Source organism: Podarcis muralis, chromosome 6 (assembly GCF_964188315.1).
Source record: "Podarcis muralis chromosome 6, rPodMur119.hap1.1, whole genome shotgun sequence".
NCBI lineage: Eukaryota > Metazoa > Chordata > Lepidosauria > Squamata > Lacertidae > Podarcis > Podarcis muralis.
In genome coordinates, this window is record NC_135660.1 from 27,195,185 (window position 1) to 27,220,580 (window position 25,396).

The 25,396-nt window shown below is 43.1% G+C and overlaps 1 protein-coding gene across 1 annotated transcript in view; it reads left to right on the top strand.

Annotated features, from left to right (window-relative positions):
* The window catches only part of SLC9A9 (solute carrier family 9 member A9), a 258,450-nt gene that overhangs the window by 97,494 nt on the left and 135,560 nt on the right, over window positions 1-25,396 (top strand). The window contains exons 7-8 of the mRNA XM_028731220.2: window positions 10,085-10,223; window positions 13,915-14,020. Of these exons, the coding sequence (XP_028587053.2) occupies window positions 10,085-10,223; window positions 13,915-14,020 (245 nt within the window). The remainder of the gene's footprint in view (window positions 1-10,084; window positions 10,224-13,914; window positions 14,021-25,396) is intronic.

Genomic DNA, 25,396 nt, shown 5'->3' on the forward strand with positions numbered 1-25,396 from the left:
CTACAGTGAATGAGTTGTGACTTTTTTCCCCAGTTCCATTCACTTCAGGGTTTCTTGCTTTGTAGCAACATCAAAGAAAATTACACAGTTTAAAAACAATTACATAGAAACAGAAAGTGCTCTGCCAGGTCTGGGGGAAAAACACATAATAGATTATTTCACAATGTGCTGCCTACTTTGGCAGTTTGTTATTTTGTTTTCCTCCCACAGTCTTCAGCCACAGATGCTGGTAAAATTATTTCTTTCAGTAGATGTTGGGGATGTAGGAACCATCTCACTGAACAGCCATGGAAACTAGAAGTGGTGGCAAATGTTGTTGATCCTGTTTAGTGATGGGCAGTTTCCAGGGCATGGGGTGGGGGTCATTTTTGAATTTTGACCCCCTATACCACAAATTAGGACCTCTACCACGTGCACTCAGTTTTCATCTGTGGCTCCTAGAAGCTGTCAACATGGGATAGTGGCCACACACTGGGAAAAGCTTCAATTGGTTGGCTAAACCAGGTGAGGGTAGCCACTGGGTCTCAAACCCTTGGTGAGTTAGGACCTTCTCCTGCATATGAAAACAGGCTCCAGAGGATTGAGTGGACAAAACTAATAGTGGGTCCAATGGTCAAGAAGGTGGTTTCTGTGTGTTTTCTAGAGGGAAGTGAGGGGCAGATAAGCCTCATCAACCTGAGATAGTAGCCCAACTAGGAGAAGGGAAACTCTGATCCTAAACTTCCACCACCTTGTGGAATATCTTCAGGAGAAGAAAAGGCTAATGAGTAAACCCTACACAAATATGGAGTTGAGTCCCTTGTACGCCTCCTTCCAGCAGCTCCTGCAGCCAAGCCGGTGCCAAACATATTGGTCTCCTTTCCTTTGGATCACATCAGCAAAGCTGAGAGTGGGGTCTTGTCGTCTGGGCAGCCTAGGACCTCCATACACACTGCCCAAGCAGTACTGCTAGCACTGTAGTACTCCTGAAGAAAGACACTAATGAGAACAAGCTGCAATGAAAGCTCCTGCCATGTGGTAGCATGGGCAAAAGCCATGGTGCAGCTTCTACCCAGCTGCAGAATGATTGTGAAGTGGCTTTAGAACACATTCTGTATCTGTTTGGTTGTTCAACATCCTGTGATTCCAGTCATCCAAGGGTGGGTGCGTGAGTGGAGGTGTGATCATAGAATCATAGAGTTGGAATAGACCACAAGGGCCATTGAGTCCAACCCCCTGCCAAGCAGGAAACACCATCAGAGCACTCCTGACATATGGTTGTCAAGCCTCTGCTTAAAGACCTCCAAAGAAGGAGACTCCACCACACTCCTTGGCAGCAAATTCCACTGTCGAACAGCTCTTACTGTCAGGAAGTTCTTCGATCATTGGCCTATTCCCTGCCCTTGTATTCTCAGTGGGTCAACCCTTAAGCCATCCATGCATTCAAGCTGAATTTCTCTAGCATGCTCTACTCCTGTTGGCTCCCTGCATGCTTTACAACACTGCATGTTCCTGGTTCTAATCATCTGGGGACCTCCACTGCATTCTATTCATGTGGGGACCTGAACACACAGAGGACTGCAGGGAATCAACAATCAGGAATGCAGTGGGAGGGACTGGTGAGATCACCCCAACTCTCCTCTCTCCCGTCTTGATTAGAACTGAGTTGGGAGGAATGACGACTGAATAAGGTTTTTTCTCTCTCCAGGAATTGCTTCTGTTTCTCTGTATGGCTTATGTACACATTGGATTTTTACAGACTAATCTCTACCCTGGGTAATTTGCAAACAGTTGTATGCATGAAAGTATCCTGATGCACCGAGTCAAATAGAATGCCCATTTTATGGAGGCTGCCGGAAAACGTTTTTATGTCGTGGTAGCACTTCATACAAGGGCTATAACATTTGAAATCTGCTTACCGTGTGTACGGAGAGATTTCCTGCCAGCGTCACACGTTCCTGGCAGCGGCTCAAACCAGTTTGGAGGCTTTCCATGCTGTTGGCACCATCCGTGCAGTAAAAGGATTTCAGATATTTCAGCCACTGCTGGCTTGTGGGAGCATTTTTCAGGGGCCTCCTTATGGGGCAGTGATGTTTGTCGCTGTCCCTAAGTACTGTGCGCTACTTAGGTCAATCCAAAGACAGTGCCAATGCCTGCAGCGCAAATCTTTAAAATTTCATTTGAATGCAGCATTCAGGAGTGTTGTATTGGGATTTAGAAAAGCTGCTGTAAGACGCTGTAAGCCCATGGGGCAGAGCAGAATATAAGTAAAACAAATAAGAAATCACTAAAATATTATGATATGTTGATATACGATGCTGGCACTGACTCTGATGAATTTTCGGCGCCAGTTGAAACCTCTCCTACTCCTGCAGATTTTTATGGGGCTTAACTATCTTGGCTGGGATTTTGACCATTATTGCTGCTATTGATTCTGCTGCAGTTTTATCTGCTCCTCTTATTTGTAGTCATGCTTTGGTTTATTGCAGTTCCTGATTTTAATGTGTGTGCGTGTTTTTAATTGCACCCTGTTATGATGAAGTGTGGGTTAAAAATATTTCAGATAAATGAATGTTAGATCCATTTTACATGTTAGCTTTGCAGCAGCATGCTTATAGCTTTCCTGTGGTTGGCTCCCACTCTGATGCTCCACATGGGTCGTGAACTATATCAATGCATCATGATAGCTGACCACAGAGGAGTGAGCCATGACCAAATGGCAATGGAAATTGTTTACATTACTCCTTCATCATCTTCAAATCACAAATGACACCTAGCCCAGTGTGCTTTTACAAAGCCATCGCTGCATCTCATTTGGCTAGTTGCTCGCTAGAGTACATGCGTTTGCTGGGCTGACAAGTTCTTTAATATTCATAATCATAAAATATTCACATCAGTTTAAAATAAATGTAAAATTTTAATGCATAAAATACCAAGCATTTTCCAGCAATACAAACTGCTATTAAGAATCCTGTGCCAAATGCTCTTTGACAGCCTGCAGAAAAGACATCAAGAGCTGAAAGGGCCATAGAAATCTGAAATGTTTCTTAATTAGTATTTGGGATGCTTGAGGCTAGTGTGTGTATCTCTTAAATTTAATGGCCTAACAAAAAAAACAACAAAAAAACAGAAGAGTGTGCCAGCTTGGCAGTATTATTCACATTCTGGGTATCGGGTCTCTGCTAGTGAGCAGGAAGTTTGATGCCGTCGAAAATGCTCTAAGTAGATGATCTTCCCATTGTGGCACAGCATTAATTTCCCATAAGAGTATAATGGTGTCAACAGCCAAAGACTTGGCTATAAAGAGAGGACCTCTGGCAGAGGAAACAGTTTTCTTTTCTGCAAGAGACTGTTTGGCCTGTTCCTCCCCAGGGCTTCATATTGCAAGGTTGTTGACACTCTCACAATTCTGTTTATGAAGGGTAAAGCTAGTGAATGGAACGACTATAATGGTTTATGACAAGATCACTGCCGAAGATTTTGTACGTCCCATGATTTGTATGGGCCATTTGTTGGTAAGCAATAAAAGTGGCCCTTTTATCAGGAATATTTGTGAATGCATCACTGTTCTGAAGACATATGGCCAATAAGTAATTCAAAGTTATCTATCTTCCCTGAAGATCCCTTACATGCCTACCATGTTTTAATGTCTAGTTGGCTTGGAAATAATACTCTTTATGACACTTGTAGCACAAGAAAATGTTTACTGACTGGCAGGAAATGACAGCCGCACACAATATTGCCTTAAAAAATAAACCCTTATTTCATCTTCCCTGTGACTTTCTTCTAGGAATCTTCTAGGAACCCTGAGGAGCAATTGCCAGTCCGTGCTAAAGTACATTCTTAAGCTCTTGATTTCAGTCTCTGTGCCATGTGATAGAATTCATTATTCCTGGAGCTTCCGGAGGCGGCGCCAACGGTAATGGCGGATTCCCTCTGATCGGGAGGGAGAGCTCCGTAGAAATCGGGTCCCCCGCTGCAGCGAAAGCGGAGGACCCTTAAAAAACCCGCAGGTGGGAGAAGCCTGGGGCCGTGGGACTCAGCGGACACGTTTTGCGCCCCCCCGAACTGTCAAAGAAGCCCTGAAAAGAGCTTCGGAGCGGAGCGGGGGTGTGCGCTGTGTTGTGAGTCGATCGCTACTTCTGCGGAGCGAAGCTGCACAGCAATTACCGGAGAGCGCTGACCTTTTTCCTGTGAAATTCGGCACTGAACGTTTATCCGTGAGTAAGAACTGGGGAAATTGGAAAAGATCAAAGGAAAGGAACTGAGGTTCATGATCCTTAAAATTGACAGATTCGGACTTTGATCTCGGTTGAAATTTTGACATCTGGACTGAAACCGGCAAAGTTTAAACAGGAAGCCCACTTTGCCGCTATTGTAGAAAGCTTGAAAGCAAAAGATAACGGAGCTTTGAACCAGAGACTTTGATTGATTTTTAAAGTGTTAAAGTTCATAGCCCGACGGACCATCCCCCCCCCACCCCAGAAATCGGGAAGGGGGGAGTAGAAAACCACCACTTAATCCTTGAAACCGGACTGCCCTAAGATTTAAAGGTCTTTCAGAACTGTATCATTTATATGGACATTGTAACCTGTAACCTCTACTGTGGACTTTGGTGGATCTCTGCAGGAGATTGGCAACTTTTTAAAGATAATCTGAGTAACTGTTTCTAATGGCGTAGTACTTGGGAAGTTTACTTTTTAACAATCACCATCTTTGAAACATTTTGCTCCCTTGCTCCCCTAGAGGAACTTTGTGTCAAACTGGGGATTTTCCACTGCAGCTGTTATTCCTGTGTTTTTGGAGAACTAAGCCTGGGAACTGTATGAGCTGAGTGTATGACCTTGACTCTCACAGACTAAGTAATGGATCAAGAGAAACAAGATAAGGGGCTGCAGAAAGCTGAAGAGAAAGCGACAAGAGCTAAAACTAGGCAACAGCAGCTGCAATTGCAGGCACAGCAACAACAGCTACATAGAAGAGCATCTGTAACAGGTCTGGCTATATCACATACTATAGACAAAGAAGAACCAAAAGGATCAGGCACAGATGCTGCATCTCTGGATAAGATTCTCTCAGCCATACAAAACCTATCAACTAAGATTGATCTAAATACTTCATCCATTAATGACTTGGGGCAGATAGTGAGTGACGTGGGACAGAAAGTAAACACCAACACCCAGGCAATTGACAAGCTGCTGCAGGAATCCAAGGAGACTAAAAGGGTAGCAGAGGAAGCGAAAGAGAGAGTTTTGGTGGTAGAGGAGAAGATACCACCAATAAACAGGAGATTGGATGACTACAAGGCCCAATTCTCTCTGATCGAACTTAAAGAGAAACAGACTAATCTGAGAATAAGGGCGGTCCCAGAATCAGAAGAAGGGGAATTAATTGAATTTCTGACATCGGAATTTGAAGAGTTCTGGGACCTGGACCCACAAAAGGAAGAATTTAAGATTGTGAGTGCTTTCAGGTTGGGAAGGGTAAAAAGGAAGAACAAAGCAAGAGACTGTTTGATTACGCTAAGATCAAAGGAAGAGAGAGATAAAATCCTGAATCTTCATTACCAGAAGGCACTCGTGATAGAGACTGAGAGAATTGAAATTTTTAAAGACATCCCAAAATACTTACTTGATCTCAGAGCTAACTATTCGGATTTGGTAGCCATATTAAGGAAAATCAACATCTTATTCCGGTGGGAATTCCCGCAAGGCCTCTCATTTACATTCAAAGGTAAGAAAATAAAGATAAGATCAAAGGAGGATAAAGCAAGTTTCCTGAGAGACTTTGGTGAAGAATTGAGGAGTGAGGCCAGAACAAAACAACTGGAAACATTGGGACTGGGTCCACCTGGCCTGGGAGGACACCCACTGGGGTTAGACCAACCAGAGACACAGCCATCAGATCAAGAACAACTTCTGGGGGCGGTTGGAGGAACTCGATTGTAACAGCAACATGGCTCTGCAGATGCTAACCTGGAATGTTAGGGGTTTGAATTCCCCGAGCAAAAGGAACAGAATCTTTCATATTTTAAAAAAGGAACAATTGGACTTAATTTGTTTACAGGAAACACATATAACAAGACTCCACAGGAAACTACTGATAAATAAACGACTTGGCCAAGAATTCATCTCATCAGACAAAGTTAAAAAAAGAGGAGTCGTGATATATGCGAAGGAGAAACTTTCACCGAAATTTTTATTTAAAGACGAACATGGACGATTTATGGCAATTGAAATACAATCTCAAGGAGAGAAAATATTAATTATTGGAGTCTACGCGCCTAATGAGGGGAAATCAGAATTCTACAAAAAACTGCATGAGATTTTGTTGGATTACATGGATCAAAATATCATTTTGATGGGAGACATGAATGGTGTTGTGTCGACAAATATGGACAAATCTGAAAGACAGATAATTACAAATGATGGAAGGCTACCGAAGACCTTCTTTGAAATGACAGACAATATGGACTTAATTGATACTTGGAGAACTAAAAACCCTCTAGGTAGAGAGGGAACTTTTTTCTCTGAAGCCAATAAGACTTGGACACGGATTGACCAACTCTGGATCACAAGAGGGATGGCACCTAAGATTCGAAAGGTGGAAATCTGCCCAAAAACGTGCTCCGACCATAACCCGGTGAAACTAGAATTGAAGTTAACAGAGATTGGCTCCTTCAGATGGAGAATGAATGACACCTTGTTTAGAGATTCAGAAATTGTTAAAAAGGCCCAAAAAACTATAAAAGATTATTTTGAAATAAATTTGAAGACTACAGTGGAGAAAAGAGGAATCTGGGACGCGAGCAAAGCTGTGATGAGAGGTTTTTTGATTCAGCAAAATGCTATAAAGAGGCGACTTCAAGAGGATAGGAAAGGGAAGATCCTGGAGAAGATCAAAGATGGAGAGAAGAGACTAAGGTTAAAACCCAAGTCTCAGGAACTTTTGCGAGAAATTAAATCATACCAGGCGGAATATCTGAAATTGGTTAATCAGGATATAGAATGGAAGATTAAACAGATGAGACAAAAAACCTTTGAATCGGCTAACAAGTGTGGGAAACTGCTAGCCTGGCAGTTGAAGAAAAGACAAAAACTAAACACAGTGATTAATCTTGAAGTAAACGGAAGGAACATACAAAACCCAAAGGAAATTAGAGACTGTTTCCAGAGATATTTCAGACACTTGTATGCACAAGGGCCACAGAACGAGGACAAAATTGAGAAATTTTTAGAAACAAATGGATTACAAAAAATATCACAGGAAAACAAATCATTACTGAATGGGAAAATTTCTGAACAGGAAGTAGAAGGTGCCATAAAGAAATTGCAACTAGGCAAATCTCCAGGCCCAGATGGACTATCCTCCAAATACTATAAAGTTTTGAAAGACTTTTTAATCCAACCGTTAACGGAGGTTTGTAACGAAATAATGGAGGGGAAAAGAGCGCCGGAATCGTGGAAAGAAGCCTATATCACGCTTATACCAAAAAATGAGGCTGAAAAGTCACAACTCAAGAACTTCCGCCCCATATCCCTACTTAATGTGGATTACAAAATTTTTGCTGACATTTTGGCTAATAGATTGAAGAAGGTCTTAGTTGAATTGATACATAAAGACCAAGCTGGCTTTCTCCCAGGCAGATATATGTCAAATAACACGAGGAACTTGATTGATATTCTGGAGAAGTTACAAGTTAACATTAATACAAAAGCTGTTTTGATTTTTATTGATGCGGAGAAAGCCTTTGACAATATTTCCTGGACTTTTATGAGGAAAAATCTGCAAGGGATGGGGGTGGGAGAAAGGTTTGGAAATGGTATAGGGGCGATTTATTCGGAACAAAAGGCGAAATTAATAGTGAACAATGCAGTTACAGAAGAAGTTAAGATAGAGAAAGGGACACGACAAGGCTGCCCAATTTCCCCTCTGCTTTTTATTTCGGTCCTGGAGGTGTTGCTGAACATGATTAGAAGGGACCAACAAATTAAGGGTATTCAGGTCGGAGCTAAACATTACAAATTGAAGGCATATGCAGATGACCTAGTTTTGACATTGCAGGAGCCGATCCCTAGTACTAAAAGAGCTTTGGAAATAATACAAGAATTTGGTCAGGTGGCAGGTTTTAAACTGAATAAATCAAAAACTATGGTCTTGGAAAAGAATCTGACAGTGATGGAGAAGGAGGGGTTTCAGGGAGAAACGGGTTTGTTATTGGTGAAAAAAGTGAAATACTTAGGGGTGAATATGACTGCTAACAATGTTAACCTATTTAAAGACAATTACGAGAAGTGCTGGTCAGAAGTGAAAAAAGATCTTGAAATTTGGACAAATCTGAAGCTTTCCTTACTGGGTAGAATTGCAGTTATCAAAATGAATGTATTGCCAAGAATGTTGTTTTTGTTCCAGACTTTACAAATTATTGATAAGATGGACTGCTTCAAGAAGTGGCAAAAGGAAATATCTAGATTTGTCTGGCAGGGCAAAAAGCCCAGAATAAAATATAAAATCCTTACCGATACTAAGAACAGAGGGGGGTTTGCCCTGCCGGACTTTAAGTTATATTATGAAGCAGCAGCTTTCTGCTGGCTGAAGGAATGGCTACTTCTAGAGAATACAGACATTCTGGACCTAGAAGGTTTTAATAATGTTTTTGGGTGGCATGCGTATCTATGGTATGATAAGGTCAAAGCTCACAAAGGTTTTAGAAACCATATTGTCAGGAAAGCATTATTTAATGTCTGGACAAGATATAAAGATTGGTTGGAAAATAAGACCCCTAGGTGGCTGTCGCCAATGGAGGCTAAAGCTCTGAAAAAGCTTAATATGCAATCTAAATGGCCTAGATATTCGGAAATTTTGGAACAAGAAGGAGATAGATTGAAATTGCAGAGTTATGAGAAACTCAAGAACAAGGTACAGGACTGGTTACATTACTTGCAGATAAGAGAGGCCTATAATTTGGACAGGAAAAATGGTTTCCAGGTGGAAAAATCAAAGTTAGAAACTGAACTGTTAGAACCCAATGCTAAGACATTGTCGAAAATGTATGATCTGCTGTTGAAATGGAACACTGAGGATGAGACGGTTAAGTCGGCTATGATAAAATGGGCACAAGACATTGGTCATAATATTATGTTTGCTGACTGGGAACGGTTGTGGACCACCGGCATGAAATTTACGGCATGTAATGCCTTAAGAGAAAATATTATGAAAATGATGTATAGGTGGTACATGACACCAGTCAAGCTTGCCAAGATTTATCATCTGCCCGACAATAAGTGTTGGAAATGTAAAGAGACTGAAGGTACATTCTTTCACCTTTGGTGGACGTGCCCAAGGATCAAGGTATTCTGGGAAATGATCTATAATGAACTGAAAAAGGTATTTAAATATACCTTCTTGAAGAAACCAGAGGCCTTTCTCCTGGGCATTGTCGGCCAATTGGTGCCAAAGAAGGATAGAACCTTTTTTATGTATGCTACAGCAGCAGCAAGAATACTCATTGCAAAGCATTGGAAGACGCAAGACCTACCCACCTTGGAAGAATGGCAGATGCAAGTAATAGACTATATGGAACTGGCAGAGATGACCGGCAGAATCCGAGATCAAGGAGAAGAGCAGGTGGAAGAGGACTGGAAGAAGTTTAAGATTTATCTACAAAGACATTGCAAAATCAATGAGTGTTAAGGGCTTTGAAAATGTAATGAAGGGGTTCTTGCGACTAAGATGAGTAGAATGTAATGGGAAGGAGGAAAGTTGAATATAAGCAATTGATGATTTGCTGAATTAGCTTTTAAAAATAAGAATACAAGAAGGGAAGGTGGGTGGAAGCAAAGAAAATAAGGTATTGAAAGTTACAATGTAAGAAAAAGTATCTTTTTAGTGTTATCTTTATATTTTACTTTCTTTTTCTTTTTCTTTTTGGTCTTTTCTTGTTTTTGATGTTTGTTATATGAATTGTTGTTGTTGTTGTTGTTTGTTGTTTTTTTCTGTTGAATGTTTGTTTGATGTTGTTAATGTTTGAAAATTTGAATAAATATTATTATAAAAAAAAAAAAATAGAATTCATTATTCCTCTCTCCTTTTTGTCTTCCTTCAGTTCAATATCAATTTACAGTCCCAAGGAGAATCCCAATGCCTTTGACGCTGCCGCCTTCTTCCAGTCGGTGGGGAATTTTCTAGGGATTTTTGCTGGATCGTTTGCTATGGGATCTGCCTATGCCATTGTTGCTGCTTTGATATCCTTTGCTGGTTGTTATCAAATGTCCAAAATTTAACATGTTTGGAAGAGCAGTTGCTACAAAAGAGAATACAATTATTTTCTATTTGATCAAGATTTCAGTAATACTCTGAACTTCATCTCTTTCTGTACACTATTTTGAATTGACAATGATTCCTGCGGCTGAAATGCAGTTACATTTGTGCCACATCTGTTGCCAACTATGCAAATGTGTGACTACAGCTGCATGCAAGCCATACATACATACAAGCCATTCAACTAAATCCTACTCAGGGTAGGCTCATTGAAATTAATGACCAAGACCAAGTTGGGTCCACTTATTTTATTGTGACACTGTTCTGAGCACAGCTTAGTTGAATACCACCCTTAAAGCACATGACTTCCCACAAGGAATACTGGGAAATGGAATTTGGCAAGGTGGCTGGCAATTGTAGCTCTCGGAGAGATAAACTTTGTGAGAAGTCGTGTGCTTTAAATATATATAAGGGCCTAAGAAGGGCCTTCTGGATCAGGCTAAGGGCCCATTTGGTCCAACATCCTGTTATTGCAGTGGCCAACTGGGTGTCTGTAGGAAACATGCAAGCAGAACCTGAGTACAGGAGCACTCTGCCCTTCCTGTGTTTCCTAAGGCCTCAGGTAGTAGGAGAAGGGAGGAGAAAACAGTTTTATAATTTTCATTCCCTTCCTTTGCCAGTCATATCGCCCAGTGCATGTACCCAACACCTTCAAACAGGATTGGTGCTGATGGGCTAAATCCAAGTGTAGGCTGCAGTCCTAAGCCCCACTAACCTGGGAGCAAGTTCCACTGAATTCAGCAGGGCTTACTTCTTAGCAGGCATGCTTAGGATTGCTTAGGATTGTGCTGTCAGTCACACTAAGTGTAAAGGTAAAGGGACCCCTGACCATTAGGTCCAGTTTGGCCGACTCTGGGGTTGCGGCGCTCATCTTGCTTTATTGGCCGAGGGAGCCGGCGTATAGCTTCCGGGTCATGAGGCCAGCATGACTAAGCCACTTCTGGCAAACCAGAGCAGCGCACGGAAATGCCGTTTACCTTCCTGCCAGAGTGGTACCTATTTATCTACTTGCACTTTGACGTGCTTTCGAACTGCTAGGTTGGCAGGAGCTGGGACTGAGCAACGGGAGCTCACCCCGTCGCGGGGATTCGAACCGCCGACCTTCTGATCGGCAAGTCCTAGGCTCTGTGGTTTAACCCACAGCGCCACCCACGTGTAGACTGACTGAAATCAACGAGATTCAAGTTAGACATGGCTAAGTTTCAGTGGGCTTCCTCTAAGCTTGACTAAGCCTGGATATACCCCAGTGGTGTGTGTGTGTGTGTGTGTGTGTGTGTGTGTGTGTGTGTGTGTTTTGATGTGCATATTCAACATGGCCCTGAAGACAGGACAGAATTACGACAGAAACTATGATTAATTATGATGGCACTTTTGGATGAGATCAGGGTAAAATCTAAATGTCTCTAATAAGCATTGCCGGACTATTAGAACATTAAAACTTAGGGAGTTTCCTATATTTTTCTGGGCATTTGGCAAAATCAACAATTACATCTGGTTGACAAATGAAACTGAATATCTCAGAGTATTTTCCTCCCACTGGGTTTCTCTGTCATGCAAACACATTTATGTTTCTCCCTAGAGATACTTGACCCTGCCTCTCTTAACAGAAAGCCACTTTCCACTTTGGAAGTTTATATACAGAAATAGTAAACGCACACAGGAAAAAAAACCCTCATGTTTCTTTGCAGCCAGGGAGGGTTCTGGTCTTCCACTCCATTCTTTACATCTGGGGGCACTAGGGCATGGATGGCTAACCTCCAGCCCTGAAGGTGTTATTAGACGTCAGCTCCCATCAGCTCAAACCACTACGACCAAAGGTTAAGGATTATGGGTGTTGTAGTCCAACAGCAGCTGGAGGGGCAGCAGTTCCCCAGCCCTGCAACAGTCAATCAGTTGGAGAGTGTAAGCTTGGGGCGGCTGGGTGGAGTGGGCAAAAGAGCAGTTATGGCTTCCCCCAAATAATTCTGGGAGCTATAGTATGTTGAGAGTGCTTAGAATTGTTAAGAAACCCCTATGTCCCTCACAGTGCTTCCATTTCCAGAATGAGTTTAATTATCAATCCTTCTTCACAGGGAACTTAGGGAATTGTAGTTCTGTGAGGAGAATAGGGGCCTCTTCATGCTCAGCACCCTTAACAAACAAGCTCCAAGAATCTGAAGCAATGGCTGTTCCAAATGGTATCATAGTGCTCTAATTGTATTGTGTGGCTATTGCATTAGAATCCCAGCAGGGGGAGAGGTACTAGACAGATCCCCACCCCCACCACTCTGCACAAATCATGTTTTAACCCAAAGGAATGAAACAGCTATTCAGGCTGAATGTTTGAATCTAATCTTCCTCCTTTTGCTTTATTGGAACAGATCTTAATATGCCAATTTTCTCTTTCTTAAATCAATGCTAAATAAACTCCACTGAGCCAGTGGTGACCTTCCCCTTAGCCTGGAATAATATAATCCTTGAGCTAATTTTGACTTGATCATCTTGTTTGCCATTTGACTTTGTCACAGCTGCATTTCTGTGACCTGAAAACATTGCCACGAGGAGTGGAAATAAAATTAGACACCATCTGAACTGAACTAATGTGGAAAAATTAAAGCTAAATTTGACCACATGATCGGAGTGGTTTATTAAACTGCTTCAGAATATGAATGGTTATAAGCAAAGTGAGGAACACCATTCTTTCAATTTCATGATGAAAACTCATTCAAAGCACAGTTTGTTTCTTATTTTTTAATGTAATGTATGCCATAGACTGTCAGGAGCATAAAAGTATCAGGAATGGAAATTGACCCAAAATCCAAGTTGTTTGCAACTCTGTCCCCTCACCCCAGGTCAGTGCTGAGCTTCTCTGAGGCCCAGGGTGGCAGTCTTGTTAGAATAAAGTTATAAACTCAAAGAAAAAAGCAGCCAGTCCCTGGCAGCGCTGCCCCCACCCCAGCCAGCTTTTTCCACTGAGGCCTGGGAAAAGTGTACCTGGCTGGCCCACATCCCTCCACATCCCTGGCTCACCCCACAAAGTCTGAGAGAGATCTACCAAGTGGTACATAGCTTACCCACAGTGTGCATGTATTCACTGAGGAGTATTCACCTGCCAAGTGAGGTAAATACTTTTGCCATACATCAGAAATTTGGTGAAGCAGAATTCATCAAAATATTATTCCCACTTGGTAGAACAAGACAGTAAGTGGCTTCCCTTCTGCTGCCACCTTAGTAGTGAAGGAGCCGCTGCACAATGTGCCCATCCCATCTCATCCTGGTACCATCAACAAGCCACATTGCAAGAGCTCATGATGTACCCCCTTCCTGTTGCACCATTGATTTCATATACCCTCATCTAAAAGTCATGTGAATTGGCCTGGCGATGAGCTATTTGATGGACCAGGTATCCTTACTTTTATATTTCTTATATCTGAGAGGTGTGGTTGGAATCACTTCCCTTAGACGCTATTTCGCTTCTGCAAAATTGCCTGTGAGTCCATTATGTGTGATCTCTGAGGATTGCCTTTTTTCCAGCACCTGTATCAAACAGTGTGACAAGATCAATTTTGAAATCTGCAAAATGCTGCAAGCGGTGTTGATTCCTAACATTTTCCTTAACGTTGTTTCCTCTCGCACTTGACAAAATTCACCAAGCTGTGTGACTTTCCTATGTTAGAAACTGGCCTGTTTTTCCTTTTGTCTTGGAGTGCTTTCTTGTCTGCTGAAGCTGCTGGTCTTACAGGTAAGTGCTTCATATGGCTGAATAGGAAGAAGTCCCAGGGGATCCAATTACAGATGGGGGAGAAATTCACTTCAGTTCACATTTAAGGCAAACCTATGAAAATTGTTCTCCCCAAACAATATGCAAACTGAAACACAGCCATCCTTCGAAATTAGCATTTTACCAAATTTTGCAAAGCAGTTCTCCAGGCAAGTAATGCATGCAAGGGTAAAGTGTGCAAAGAATTGCAGAAATTAGGGGAAATTGTGACGAAATTCGATCTGCAGAGCTTGATCGATGAGCCGTGACCTCTGATTACTTTACGAACGTCAATCAGCAGTTTACAACGGGTCCGGCACACTTCTTCAAAAGCTGCGCCATTGTTCCTCCCTCCAGTTCACGGCTTAGCAGAGTTGGACACAGCGGGAAAACTATCACGTCCTTTGACAAACACACGCAGTCCGGTTTGTCTATTTACAGCTCTTTATTGAAACAGTTCAGCCATCGCTGCTGGCGGCCATTGCAAACATGCCTCTCTCTCAGACACACAGAGAGAAAACTGAACGTAACTCCTCCCAGCTTCTAGAAGCTGATGTCAGAATGCTGTGGCATCATGGGTAAAACTTAACCTGTTAAGTTCCAAATTCCACACACCCCTTTGCCGCGCATTCTGACAAGACCCTTTTGAGTTCAACACCTTTCCCTTTGCCTTGTGCCTCTTTCCAGCATTTTTCCCAGGCACCTGTTGAACCCCTTCAACACTCTCAGAATCACACTGTGCGAAACTTATCCACGCACTTGTGGCCTGATATCTTTCAGGTGGAACACCCTTTGTTGTGCGACTGGACCTCCTAGGCACAAACTCAGATGTTACTTCTGACTCACCGCCACCAGAAGGTGTGTCCTCAGCATCACGGGATTCCCCCTCTGACTTAAAGCGTTTTCGAATCCTCTCCATTACACTCACAGGAGAACTAGGCTCGCTTTTGGGTGCTCTCTTAACATCTTGTGGAGAAGCTACCGAAACCTCATCCTGCTCCTGACTTTGTTCAGTGACCTGATCGTCATCATCGGATTCTGAACTCTGATCCTGGACCTGGTCCTCATCACTGGGATCAGCCTCTGCTTCCCTTTCCTCCTCAGAATCATACAGACATTCTGAGAGCAGATCACGCTGGACAGCAGTTTTTGACCTTTTATCCTGCTCAAAGAACTCAGCGTGTTTACTGATCAGCACCTTACTCTGATCACCTGATGGATATGCAAACCTCCATGCACGTGCTGCTGGCTCATACCCGCAGAAGATCATTTTCTGGAACTTGGATCCATCTGGCCCCTGCAAAGCAGTAGGTACCGGCACAGACGCACTTGCACCAAACATTCGCAAAAAATGAACCTGGGGTTTCCTGCCATGCAACAACCCAAAAGGTGTGTCCCCTACCAGTGAATTGTAGGTACGATTCCAGGTGAAGCCCACATACTTGATTGCCTCCAGCCAAAACCTTGGAGGTAACCCAGCATCTGCCAGCATCACCTGTGCAGCCTGAACCAGAGCCTCACTTCTCAGCTCTGCCACCCCTCTCTGATTGGGTGAAGTCACTGTGTGACGTATCCCTTTCTTGTGAAAGAATTTCTGCAAAGCAGACCCTGTAAATTGAGCTCTTCTATCACTGGTCACCGCTTGCACTCTGGTGGAAAATCTTTGTTCCACCTCCTCAATCCATCTTTTGATCAGCTGTGCTGCATCATCTTTGGATTTGAGACCATGGGTCCAAGTGTTCTGTGTAAAATTATCCTGCACCGTCAGGAGAAACCTTGCACCTCCCAGACTTGCTTCCCTTACAGGACCCCACAAATCTATGTGGACCAGTTCAAAAGGTTTTGCGGTTACCCTCTTCACCTTTGGATAACTGCATCCTTTTACCTTTGCCAGCCTGCAGGTTTCACAACTTACAGCATATCCACATTCTGTAATTTTACAACCTTTGGAAACCTCAGGCAGCACCTGCAGTTCTTCTAGAGAACCATGAGCTGTTTTTGTATGCCACGCATGAGCACATTGCTCGTGGTTGTTGATTTTTGCACGTAAAGCCTGTGCTTTCCCAACCTTCCCCTCACCCTCCAGAGGTGTTTTAAGAACAAAGAGATCATTTTGCCCCTTTTTAACCTTGGCAAACATCCTCCCTCCTTTGGAGATTGTGCAGACAGTATCTTCGAAACAAACCTTAAACCCCTTTTTCAACAAACAAGGCACAGATAAAAGACAGTGGTGCATCCCAGGAACGGTCCAAAAGTCCAACTTTTCCTGTAAAGCAAACACATGCACATTTACAGAATTAGTGACATCCTTTTTCTGTCCATTTGCAAAAAGTACAGTTTTTCCAGCCGGAATTGCCTTGCAATTCCACATCTCGACAGCAGGGGTATCTGGAATCAAATTGCAATTTGCTGCAGAGTCAATAACAAAACAAAGCTCTGAGCCTGTCCCACAGCTGGTTGAGCTGTCCCCAGACAAAGCCAGACTAGCTGCGAGTTGATAAGAATCCTCCTGGTGTCTGTCACGTCCACCAGACTCAGTTCCACGCCTGCCTGTCTTCCCAGGCCTGTTGCCATGGAAACCCGACTGGTTCCCATGAGAGTTCAGCTGGTTGACCTTGAAGCCTTCCTGTCTTGCCTCTCTGCTCCGGTGGGGGCAATCTCGACGTACGTGGTCAGCTGACTTGCAAATGTAGCAACAACGTACTTCAGTGGAAAAACACTGCCCGGGGCTCCCAGCTGGCCTGGCCTTCCTCCTTCTGGAACGGCGCCTCCCACCAGCCTCGCCCCCCTTGAAGCTGCTCTTCGTTTCAGCACAAGTGGAAAGTTTCTTAAACTTGCCTTTGGAACCCTTTGCCCCCCCGATCTGCGCACCAGCGCTCCTTGAGGCTGATTGGGGAATAGGGGCTTCTAGTCCAGCGTCTGCAGGGCTCTGGCCTCCCGCTGAAGCTTCGCACACACCTTTCAGCACATTCCAGGCCGCCCACGCTGATTTCACACCCTCCAAGTGGGGTCTCAGTGATGCATCAACGCATGCTTTGAGCATCTCCAGCTCTCTTTGCATTTTCTGCTGGCTATCTTCCGGCAACGCAGCCTCACAGCCTGCAACGTCTCCAGCCGCTTTAGCGCTGGGGGTTGGTGGTAGTGGCTCCCTCTGGCTTGCTGCCCAAAGCCCATGGACCAGGAACCACCCCTTTATTCTTTGCCTCCAGGTTGCCCAACTCTTTAGAGTGAGCTTTTCCACTGGTATATCCTGGCTCTCTGCCATCTTCTCCCATTCTCCCAAGGGGCCCCAAGCTGTACTTACAGATCACAAGCTCCTCTGGCTCTCCCTTCCGTGGAGAAACGTTTTTTCAGCTGCTTTTCAGCTTCAAGCTGCTTCTTGCTTTTAGCTCTGTGTCCCAGCAGCTCTCTCAGCAGCTTCTTTGCCTCTTAGACGCAGGCAACAACAGGCGAGACTCACTGAAAGCAGCCTCCGACCTCCGGCCAGCTTCCGTTTCTCTAAACCGCAACTTCAAAGCTTCCGTAATAGCTTTACAAGCGGCAATTAGTACCCATAACCTGTGACGAAATTCGATCTGCAGAGCTTGATCGATGAGCCGTGACCTCTGATTACTTTACGAACGTCAATCAGCAGTTTACAACGGGTCCGGCACACTTCTTCAAAAGCTGCGCCATTGTTCCTCCCTCCAGTTCACGGCTTAGCAGAGTTGGACACAGCGGGAAAACTATCACGTCCTTTGACAAACACACGCAGTCCGGTTTGTCTATTTACAGCTCTTTATTGAAACAGTTCAGCCATCGCTGCTGGCGGCCATTGCAAACATGCCTCTCTCTCAGACACACAGAGAGAAAACTGAACGTAACTCCTCCCAGCTTCTAGAAGCTGATGTCAGAATGCTGTGGCATCATGGGTAAAACTTAACCTGTTAAGTTCCAAATTCCACAGAAATAACATGAAAAAAACGCACTATGTTAGGGGAACTTGCTTGGCAAAAAATGTGTATGTTATGTTAAATGGCATATATATATATATATATATATATATATATATATATATATATATATATGGAGCAATTTGCATTAAAATGCTGATGAAGCTTTTTTAATGTAAACTGATGTGGAAACATGGAGAATTGAACTTGAGCTTGGAAAACTGAGAAACTGAAATTGGCAAATCTGCCCATCCCTAGGCACTCTGATCTGGAAATCAAAATGGACAGGGATGCATATGGTAGGAGCCTTTTTTGTCTCTTGACAGGTTGGATCTCTCTGTTAAAATGAATAGGGAAGCTGTTTCAAAAGAGAGCTCTCCATGTGTGCATCAGAGCTCCCGTGCCTGGAACAGATCTTTCAGTTGTGATGTAAGAAAAGCACAACATTTACTTCTGAGAATGAGGTTGCAGAAAGCTTCCCACACAGCTCGCTGTTTCTATATCCATTGTAAAAATGTGTGGGTGGTGGAAACATTCATCCTTAAGCACAAAGCAAAGGTAATAATGGATTCCCCCTGCTCTACAGTTTTGATGTACATAAATGGGTGGGAGTTCCTTGTTTTATTTATTTTTTGACAACCTATTTAGGAAGCCTTTAGCAATAGTAGAGATTCACATGTTGATCAACAAACACAGATGGCCTTCCCAACTATATATCCCATCTCTTACATGTCCCTGTACCAATTCATTGTTTCTAAAATCATTGAGAAGTCAGACCCAGGCTGGCCCAAGATGTTTTTCTGCCTCCACCCTCTTCGTAAAGGTACATAGTGTGAAAGCAAACACCGATCAAGTTGTTCTGGCACCTGAGGCTTCTTCTTCTTTATTATTATTGGGGTGGGGAGTTGCACAATTGAAAATGAAAGTCGTTTGCTGGCACCCTATCTTAGCATCAGGTCACCTCCCTCCCCCTGCCTGCACTCTCACCCCATCTTGTAATGTATCAGCACTTTGGGCGGGGGGGGGGGGGACACACTGATTAGAATTGTAGGTAGGCTTCAGCTCAGGCACTGGCTATATATCCCTTCTCAGCTTCCAGATGGAGGGCTGACACTTGAGCAGGGTCATGCCCGGGATTATGGGACTGCCTCAAGATGTGGATCTACCTAGGGGGCCCTCCAAGGGCGCTGCTGGAAGCTCTATGGCCCATCTGCCCCCATGGACAGAGTCTTCCCACTAGACCCCTCTAATGGGGTACCCACTGGAAAAGAAACCAAAGGATGACTCATGTTAGATATGCAAAGAACTTCAGACATGCTGCTGCCAAATTAGATGATCAGAACTGTACTCTTATCATTTCTTGAAGAAAATTGGTCTTAAGTCTGAAATATTATACCTTGGTCTAGTGCTGGTTATAAAATGTAAAAAATAAAATAAAAAGTCAGGTAAGATTGTGCTGCAATGGAATGAGTGATGGTTAAAGATCTCCTGAGAAATATACTTGGCCACCACTTCAAATAAGCAGTTTCTAATTTAGGTGGGATTTCGCCTGGCTTAACTGGTCGGCCAGCAAAACAATCAGAGGCAAGATAAGGCTGGTGGTATAAAAAATAAATAAAAATGGTACTCTCTTACCATTAGTGAAGTGTGAGCATTCCCTTGTGCACAACATTTTGCTGTGTAAATTTTGTTTTAAATGATTGTGCAAATGAATGTGTTTGTATGTCCAGTGAAAGGATTAGAAAGACCAGTTTTTATTTTACTTCTAATTTGCTTGTGGATAAGCAACAATTTCCTTTCAAATGACTTCAGCAATTTTTCTCTTTGTAAGCAAATGAAAGGATGTTTCATTTCCTTACAATGTTCTTGGGTTTTGTTTTTGTTTTGTTTTTTTTAAAAAGACATCTAATTGGATCTAGATTGTGCCTTCCACTCACATCTTGGCCTCTAAAAATAGTTTACTACAGCTACTATGTACGTGTAAAACCCATCTGTGCACAGTGACACCCCCCAAAAAAATTTACTGCTATGATTTCAGATACTTGTTATGTTAAAAGAACAGGATGAAACACTTTCCAAGCTGAGTGAAGGGAGTGACTACGTATGTCACTTGGAGTGTGAAAAGATGGCATGTGTCAATTATTTTATGGTTGGTTGTACAATATGTTCCAGCCATCTATAAATGGAATTTAACTTTACACTGGCTGTGGATCAAGCAATGAAATCATTGGTTGTCACATATCTTATTTCTCATATTATTATTTTTGTGGCTAACTTGAAAAAGTTATGCAAACCAGTTGGGTGTTGCTTGAGGCTTGCCTTGTAAATTGGGAACTGTGCCATTTGACATCTTGGAAGCTACCAGGTCACCTGATTAGCATATAAATTGGGCCTTGTAAAGGTGAGTCTACCCAACCAGTGCATCTAAGTATCACCGGTGATGTATCAGCAGTTGTAATGGCAACTCCCCTATTCAAGCTCTTTAAAAGCATGGCATGAGATGCATCCCACTTTAGGTCTCTTGCCAGCAGTTGCATTTTGATATGTTTGAGCCTCTAAAATCAATGTGATACACTTTGACAGTCCACCAATGTGATGAGAAGCACAGTTTCCTTTGTGTATTAATACATGGGGCTACAGAATTTAGACAGAGGTAATGGGGCCGTACGTTGCTTTTCCTGTCCTGTTTCTGCCCTCAGCATCCTTATATTAGATGTGAACATCTAAGACAGGGAAGCCAATGCATGTAGAGATATACACATGTAGGCTCCATCTGTGGTGAAGGATCTCTATGAGAAATCTCAGTCTCTCTCTTTCTCTCTCTTGTCTTTAGCCCATGCAATCTCAGGTGCATAGGCAGCAGCACTGCCCCATTGGTCCTCGATTAAATGAAGCTATAATCATATGAGTAAGGTAAAGGTAAAGGTACCCCTGCCCGTACGGGCCAGTCGTGTCCGACTCTAGGGTTGTGTGCCCATCTCACTTAAGAGGCCAGGGGCCAGCGCTGTCCGGAGACACTTCCAGGTCACGTGGCCAGCATGACGAAGCTGCTCTGGTGAGCCAGCACCAGCGCAGCACACGAAAACGCCGTTTACCTTCCCGCTATAAAGTGGTACCTATTTATCTACTTGCACTTAAGAGTGCTTTCGAACTGCTAGGTGGGCAGGAGCTGGGACCGAATGACGGGAGCTCACCCCGCCGCGGGGATTCGAACCGCCGACCATACAATCGGCAAGTCCTAGGCACTGAGGTTTTACCCACAGTGCCACCCGCGTCCCTATCATATGAGTAAAGGGACTCAATTCACAGCATGAATCAGAAGGGTTATTTCAGAACACAACACTCTATGGTAACAGGTCTTAATTCAGCAATTAATGCTTCATGGCATTATGACCTGTAAATTGCCAGCAACAGTTGCTATGCACACTGCTCCACATATTGGATACAAGTTTTCTTCTCCTTAAGCATATACAGTCAAACCTCAGTTGTTGAAAATAATCTGTTCTGGAAGCCCGTTCGGCTTTTGAAACGTTCAACAACCAAAACACGGCTTCCAATTGGCTGCAAGAGCTTCGGATGTTTGGCTTCCTAAAAACGTCTGAAAACCGGAGCATTTACTTCTGGGTTTTTGGTGTTCGGGAGCCGAATTGTTTGAAAACAGAGCCGTTTGGAAGCCGAGGTTTGACTGTATTATTATTAAAGGGGCAGTAGCAATACCCATGGGCTCCTGTTTATTACTATAGAAAATTCTGCATCAGAACTGTGGGACAAGTTTAGGATTGTTCTGAAAAAGTTTCTTATTTTGATTTCTGTTATTGCAAAGCCAAAAGGCCACCACATTGGTTAATTTCCCCCATACTCAGGATGGAGCAGCCCCTTTCAGAAATTTTAAGGGAACCCATAAACAGCAGGTGAAGTATTCCTCCCACTTAGCGGTGGCAGCAATTGTGTGAAAGCAAGGACAAAAAGCATCGCCATTTAGCTTCACCACAAGAATTGTAGACAATGAGATTTGGCTATGTGAAAATGTCTGAAGTCAACATAGACTGGGGACAATGCTTTCTATCCTCACGCCGACATATTTTGTGTTTAAAAATAGGGGGAAAATATTCTGGTAAGGAGGTTAATCACCACAAGGATTTTGAAAACAACAGCAAAAAAGGCACATGTGTGTGAAACCCTCCCTCACCATCCTTTATTTCAAGACACAATAAACATATCATAAGATCTTTCAGTTCAGCCATAGTTCCTATATTTCTTTTCCTCTGAACTCACGGGTTGTTCCTGGGAGAGGAAATACAGATAATAGTGTTTAAACTCAGCACCCTATGGAAAGTCTGGAACAAATATCAAACTCTTTTATAGATATCATAGTGTGTGAATACAAGGTCTGTTAAATTGCAACAGTCCTTTCAGAATGACAATAACCCTAGAAAACACGACTTTTTTTAAAGAAGCAGCTGAGCTGTATTTAGAACAGGGTGCTATCTCTCTGCTGAGATGTCATTGCAAAGTGTCAGGTCCCTGGATGAATGCCCTAAATGTTTAACTCAGCCACTTTTCTGATGCTTCCTGTCAGCCAGACGCAAACTAGGACTCTCCGGTGAAAGCCTTAGAGTACTGTCAAGCTTTACAGTTTGTACAGCACAATTGACAAAAGCCTCAAAGCGACACTCTGACATCCAGTTGTGTGGGACATTCCAATTAAAATAGTCCTTGGAGATATTGTCACCCTGGTTTTGATTTGATACAAACTGCCCAGAAGTAATAATTCAGGTTTATTTCAAGAGGACTCTTTCCTATAAGAACAACCAAAAACTCTGGGGGGAAATGTATTTCCTTTTACATAAAGGGATAGTTCTGATAACTATTATCAACAGAGCTTACCTATATAAAAAATAATAACCTGCAGTTATTTGACACTTAATAGTTTTCTTTTTCCTATTTACATCAATAGCCCTCCTTGGCAAAGTTGCTAAGTATCACCTTGCTTAGGAAGATTGGTTAATTGTTATCAGTAGCTGGACTTCTCAATGGCCAAAACAAAGATGGGGCAACTGTGGCCTTCCAAATACAGCTCCCATCATCCCTGACCATTGACCATGCTGGTTGCTGCTAAGGTGACTTGAAGACCAATGACATCATCAGGACACCTGATTCCCAATCCCTAGGCTAGCCTAGTTCCCAGAGGACATCCAGCAAGGGGATGTTGATGTGTGTAACAATAACAATAGAAATCGCTTTTTGAGAGAGGCATAGAGACTCAGCAAACTTGGATCTGGGATTCTGTGAGCTAACAGCATTTTGGAGTCCTGACAGTCTCCCTGGTGACCGGATGCTAGAGCCATGGGTTTTGGTTGTCTCTTGGGGTGTTTAAGCTGTTCACCATATACTCCACTTGTATATTTGTAAATAAACATAAATATTACAGAATGCCAATATGCCTCCAACGACCTCCTTCCGAAAGAAAACAAATATGATTGAGCTCTGTGCCCTGGAACTCCTCATCACTCAGAGACATGAAGTGAATGATCACAGCGTTAATGTGATCAACGTTATATACTAAGATGAACTGCAGCTCTTTCTATTTGGAATGTTATTTTCCCTGATCCTTTCCTCCCTAACTTCAGAGGAAGCAAACTTTGTTTTATACAATAAGAAACCCTTCAAATACATAATTTGAAGAACCCAATTTAGCGTCTTTTTAGATTTATTTCTTGCTCATTATCAAAGAACTTGGCACAGTTGGGGTTTTCATACCTGCAAATAGATTTGGCAGAAGCATCTTTTTTGTTATCACTTCCCCCCAATCTATATTTTATTTGATTTAGTCATACTTTAGTGAGGGAGAAATTCCATTGTTCATTTTACCTTAGATTTTTACTTGTGCACTGTTGCTCATTTTAATCAATGGTGGATGCTGCTGACTCAGTCAATTATGATGATCAAATAGCAGCGGAAAGGGTGGAAAGTTGGCTATTATTTAATTGCAAGTACCCATTCTTCTCACAGCTGCAGCTGAGAGGGAATTTCTCAAGCTCCAGCAATCAAAGTAACCAATATTTCTCTAATGTTGGAACTTTTTAAAGTTTCCTTGAAAATGAACATCCAGGTTAGTAGAAAATTGGTTCCCAATGAAGGAATTTGTTGCTTTCAGGCCCAGAAGCAGAAGGCCCCACTAACATTTAATGAGAAGAGAACCAGTGAATTTTTTTTCATGACAAATGCTTTTCAGGGGATAGCAGTTTGAAAGATGAAGCTGGATGATGTCAGAAGGAAATTGAATATTTCCACTAATATATCTCCCCATAAAGAATAATGCACACTTTATAACTCACATACAGTAATGAGGGGCTGCTGTCATGTGATTTTGGTCTTCCAAAGCATGCGCTCTCTTTTTTTATCTTGCATTTTAATGCTGTGAACTAACCTGAGATCTACGAATGAAGGGTGAATAAAATATTGCACACACCATTTGAATAGCAATGCCCATCAATTTAGGGGGTTGTTTGGCCCCCTCATATATTTTATTGGGGGCACGAAGGAACCTCAGCTCCTAGGAGTTGACTGCTTTGTTGCCCCAGAAGGGGAGATTAGCAACTGGCTGGTAGTCACTTAGATTTTCCAAATCCAGGAAGAGTTTCTTGAGGAGTGGTTTTACCACTGCTTCCTTCAAGCATACAGGGACCACCCCTCTCACTAGGAAGCATTAATCACTCCCCCGGCCCATCTAACTGTCCCCTCTTTGCTAGTTTTTATCAACAAAGGGGGCAACAATCCAGAGCGCAAGTGGTTGCCCTGACCAATCCAAGCACCTTGTCCACATCCTCAAGCCTTACTAACCATCTCATCCAACACAACAGGACTAGACAGGGGTGGATGTGGGCAGGATTCCTAAAGTGCAAGGGGTTGGGATACATGACCCTCAAGGTCCCTTCTATTATTCTGTGATTCCATTCATGCCTAATCCCAGCAATATAATGATAACAATGGAGGGCCATTTAGGTGGGGACACAGAAAAGTAGAGGCGCGCATTGTGTTTCATACATATTTATGGGTAATACGCATGGCTTACACACATTGGCCATATAATATGCAACTATATATTTAAAGGGATGCGGGTGGCGCTGTGGGCTAAACCACAGAGCCTAGGACTTGCCTATCAGAAGGTCGGTGGTTCGAATCCCCGCGGCAGGGTGAGCTCATGTTGCTCGGTCCGTGCTCCTGCCAACCTAGCAGTTTGAAAGCACGTCAAAGTGCAAGTAGATAAATAGGTACCACTCTGGCGGGAAGGTAAACTGCGTTTCTGTGCACTGCTCTGGTTTGACAGAAGCAGCTTAGTCATGCTGGCCACATGACCCAGAAGCTGTACGCCGGCTCCCTTGGCCAGTACAGCGAGATGAGCGCCGCAACCCCAGAGTCAGTC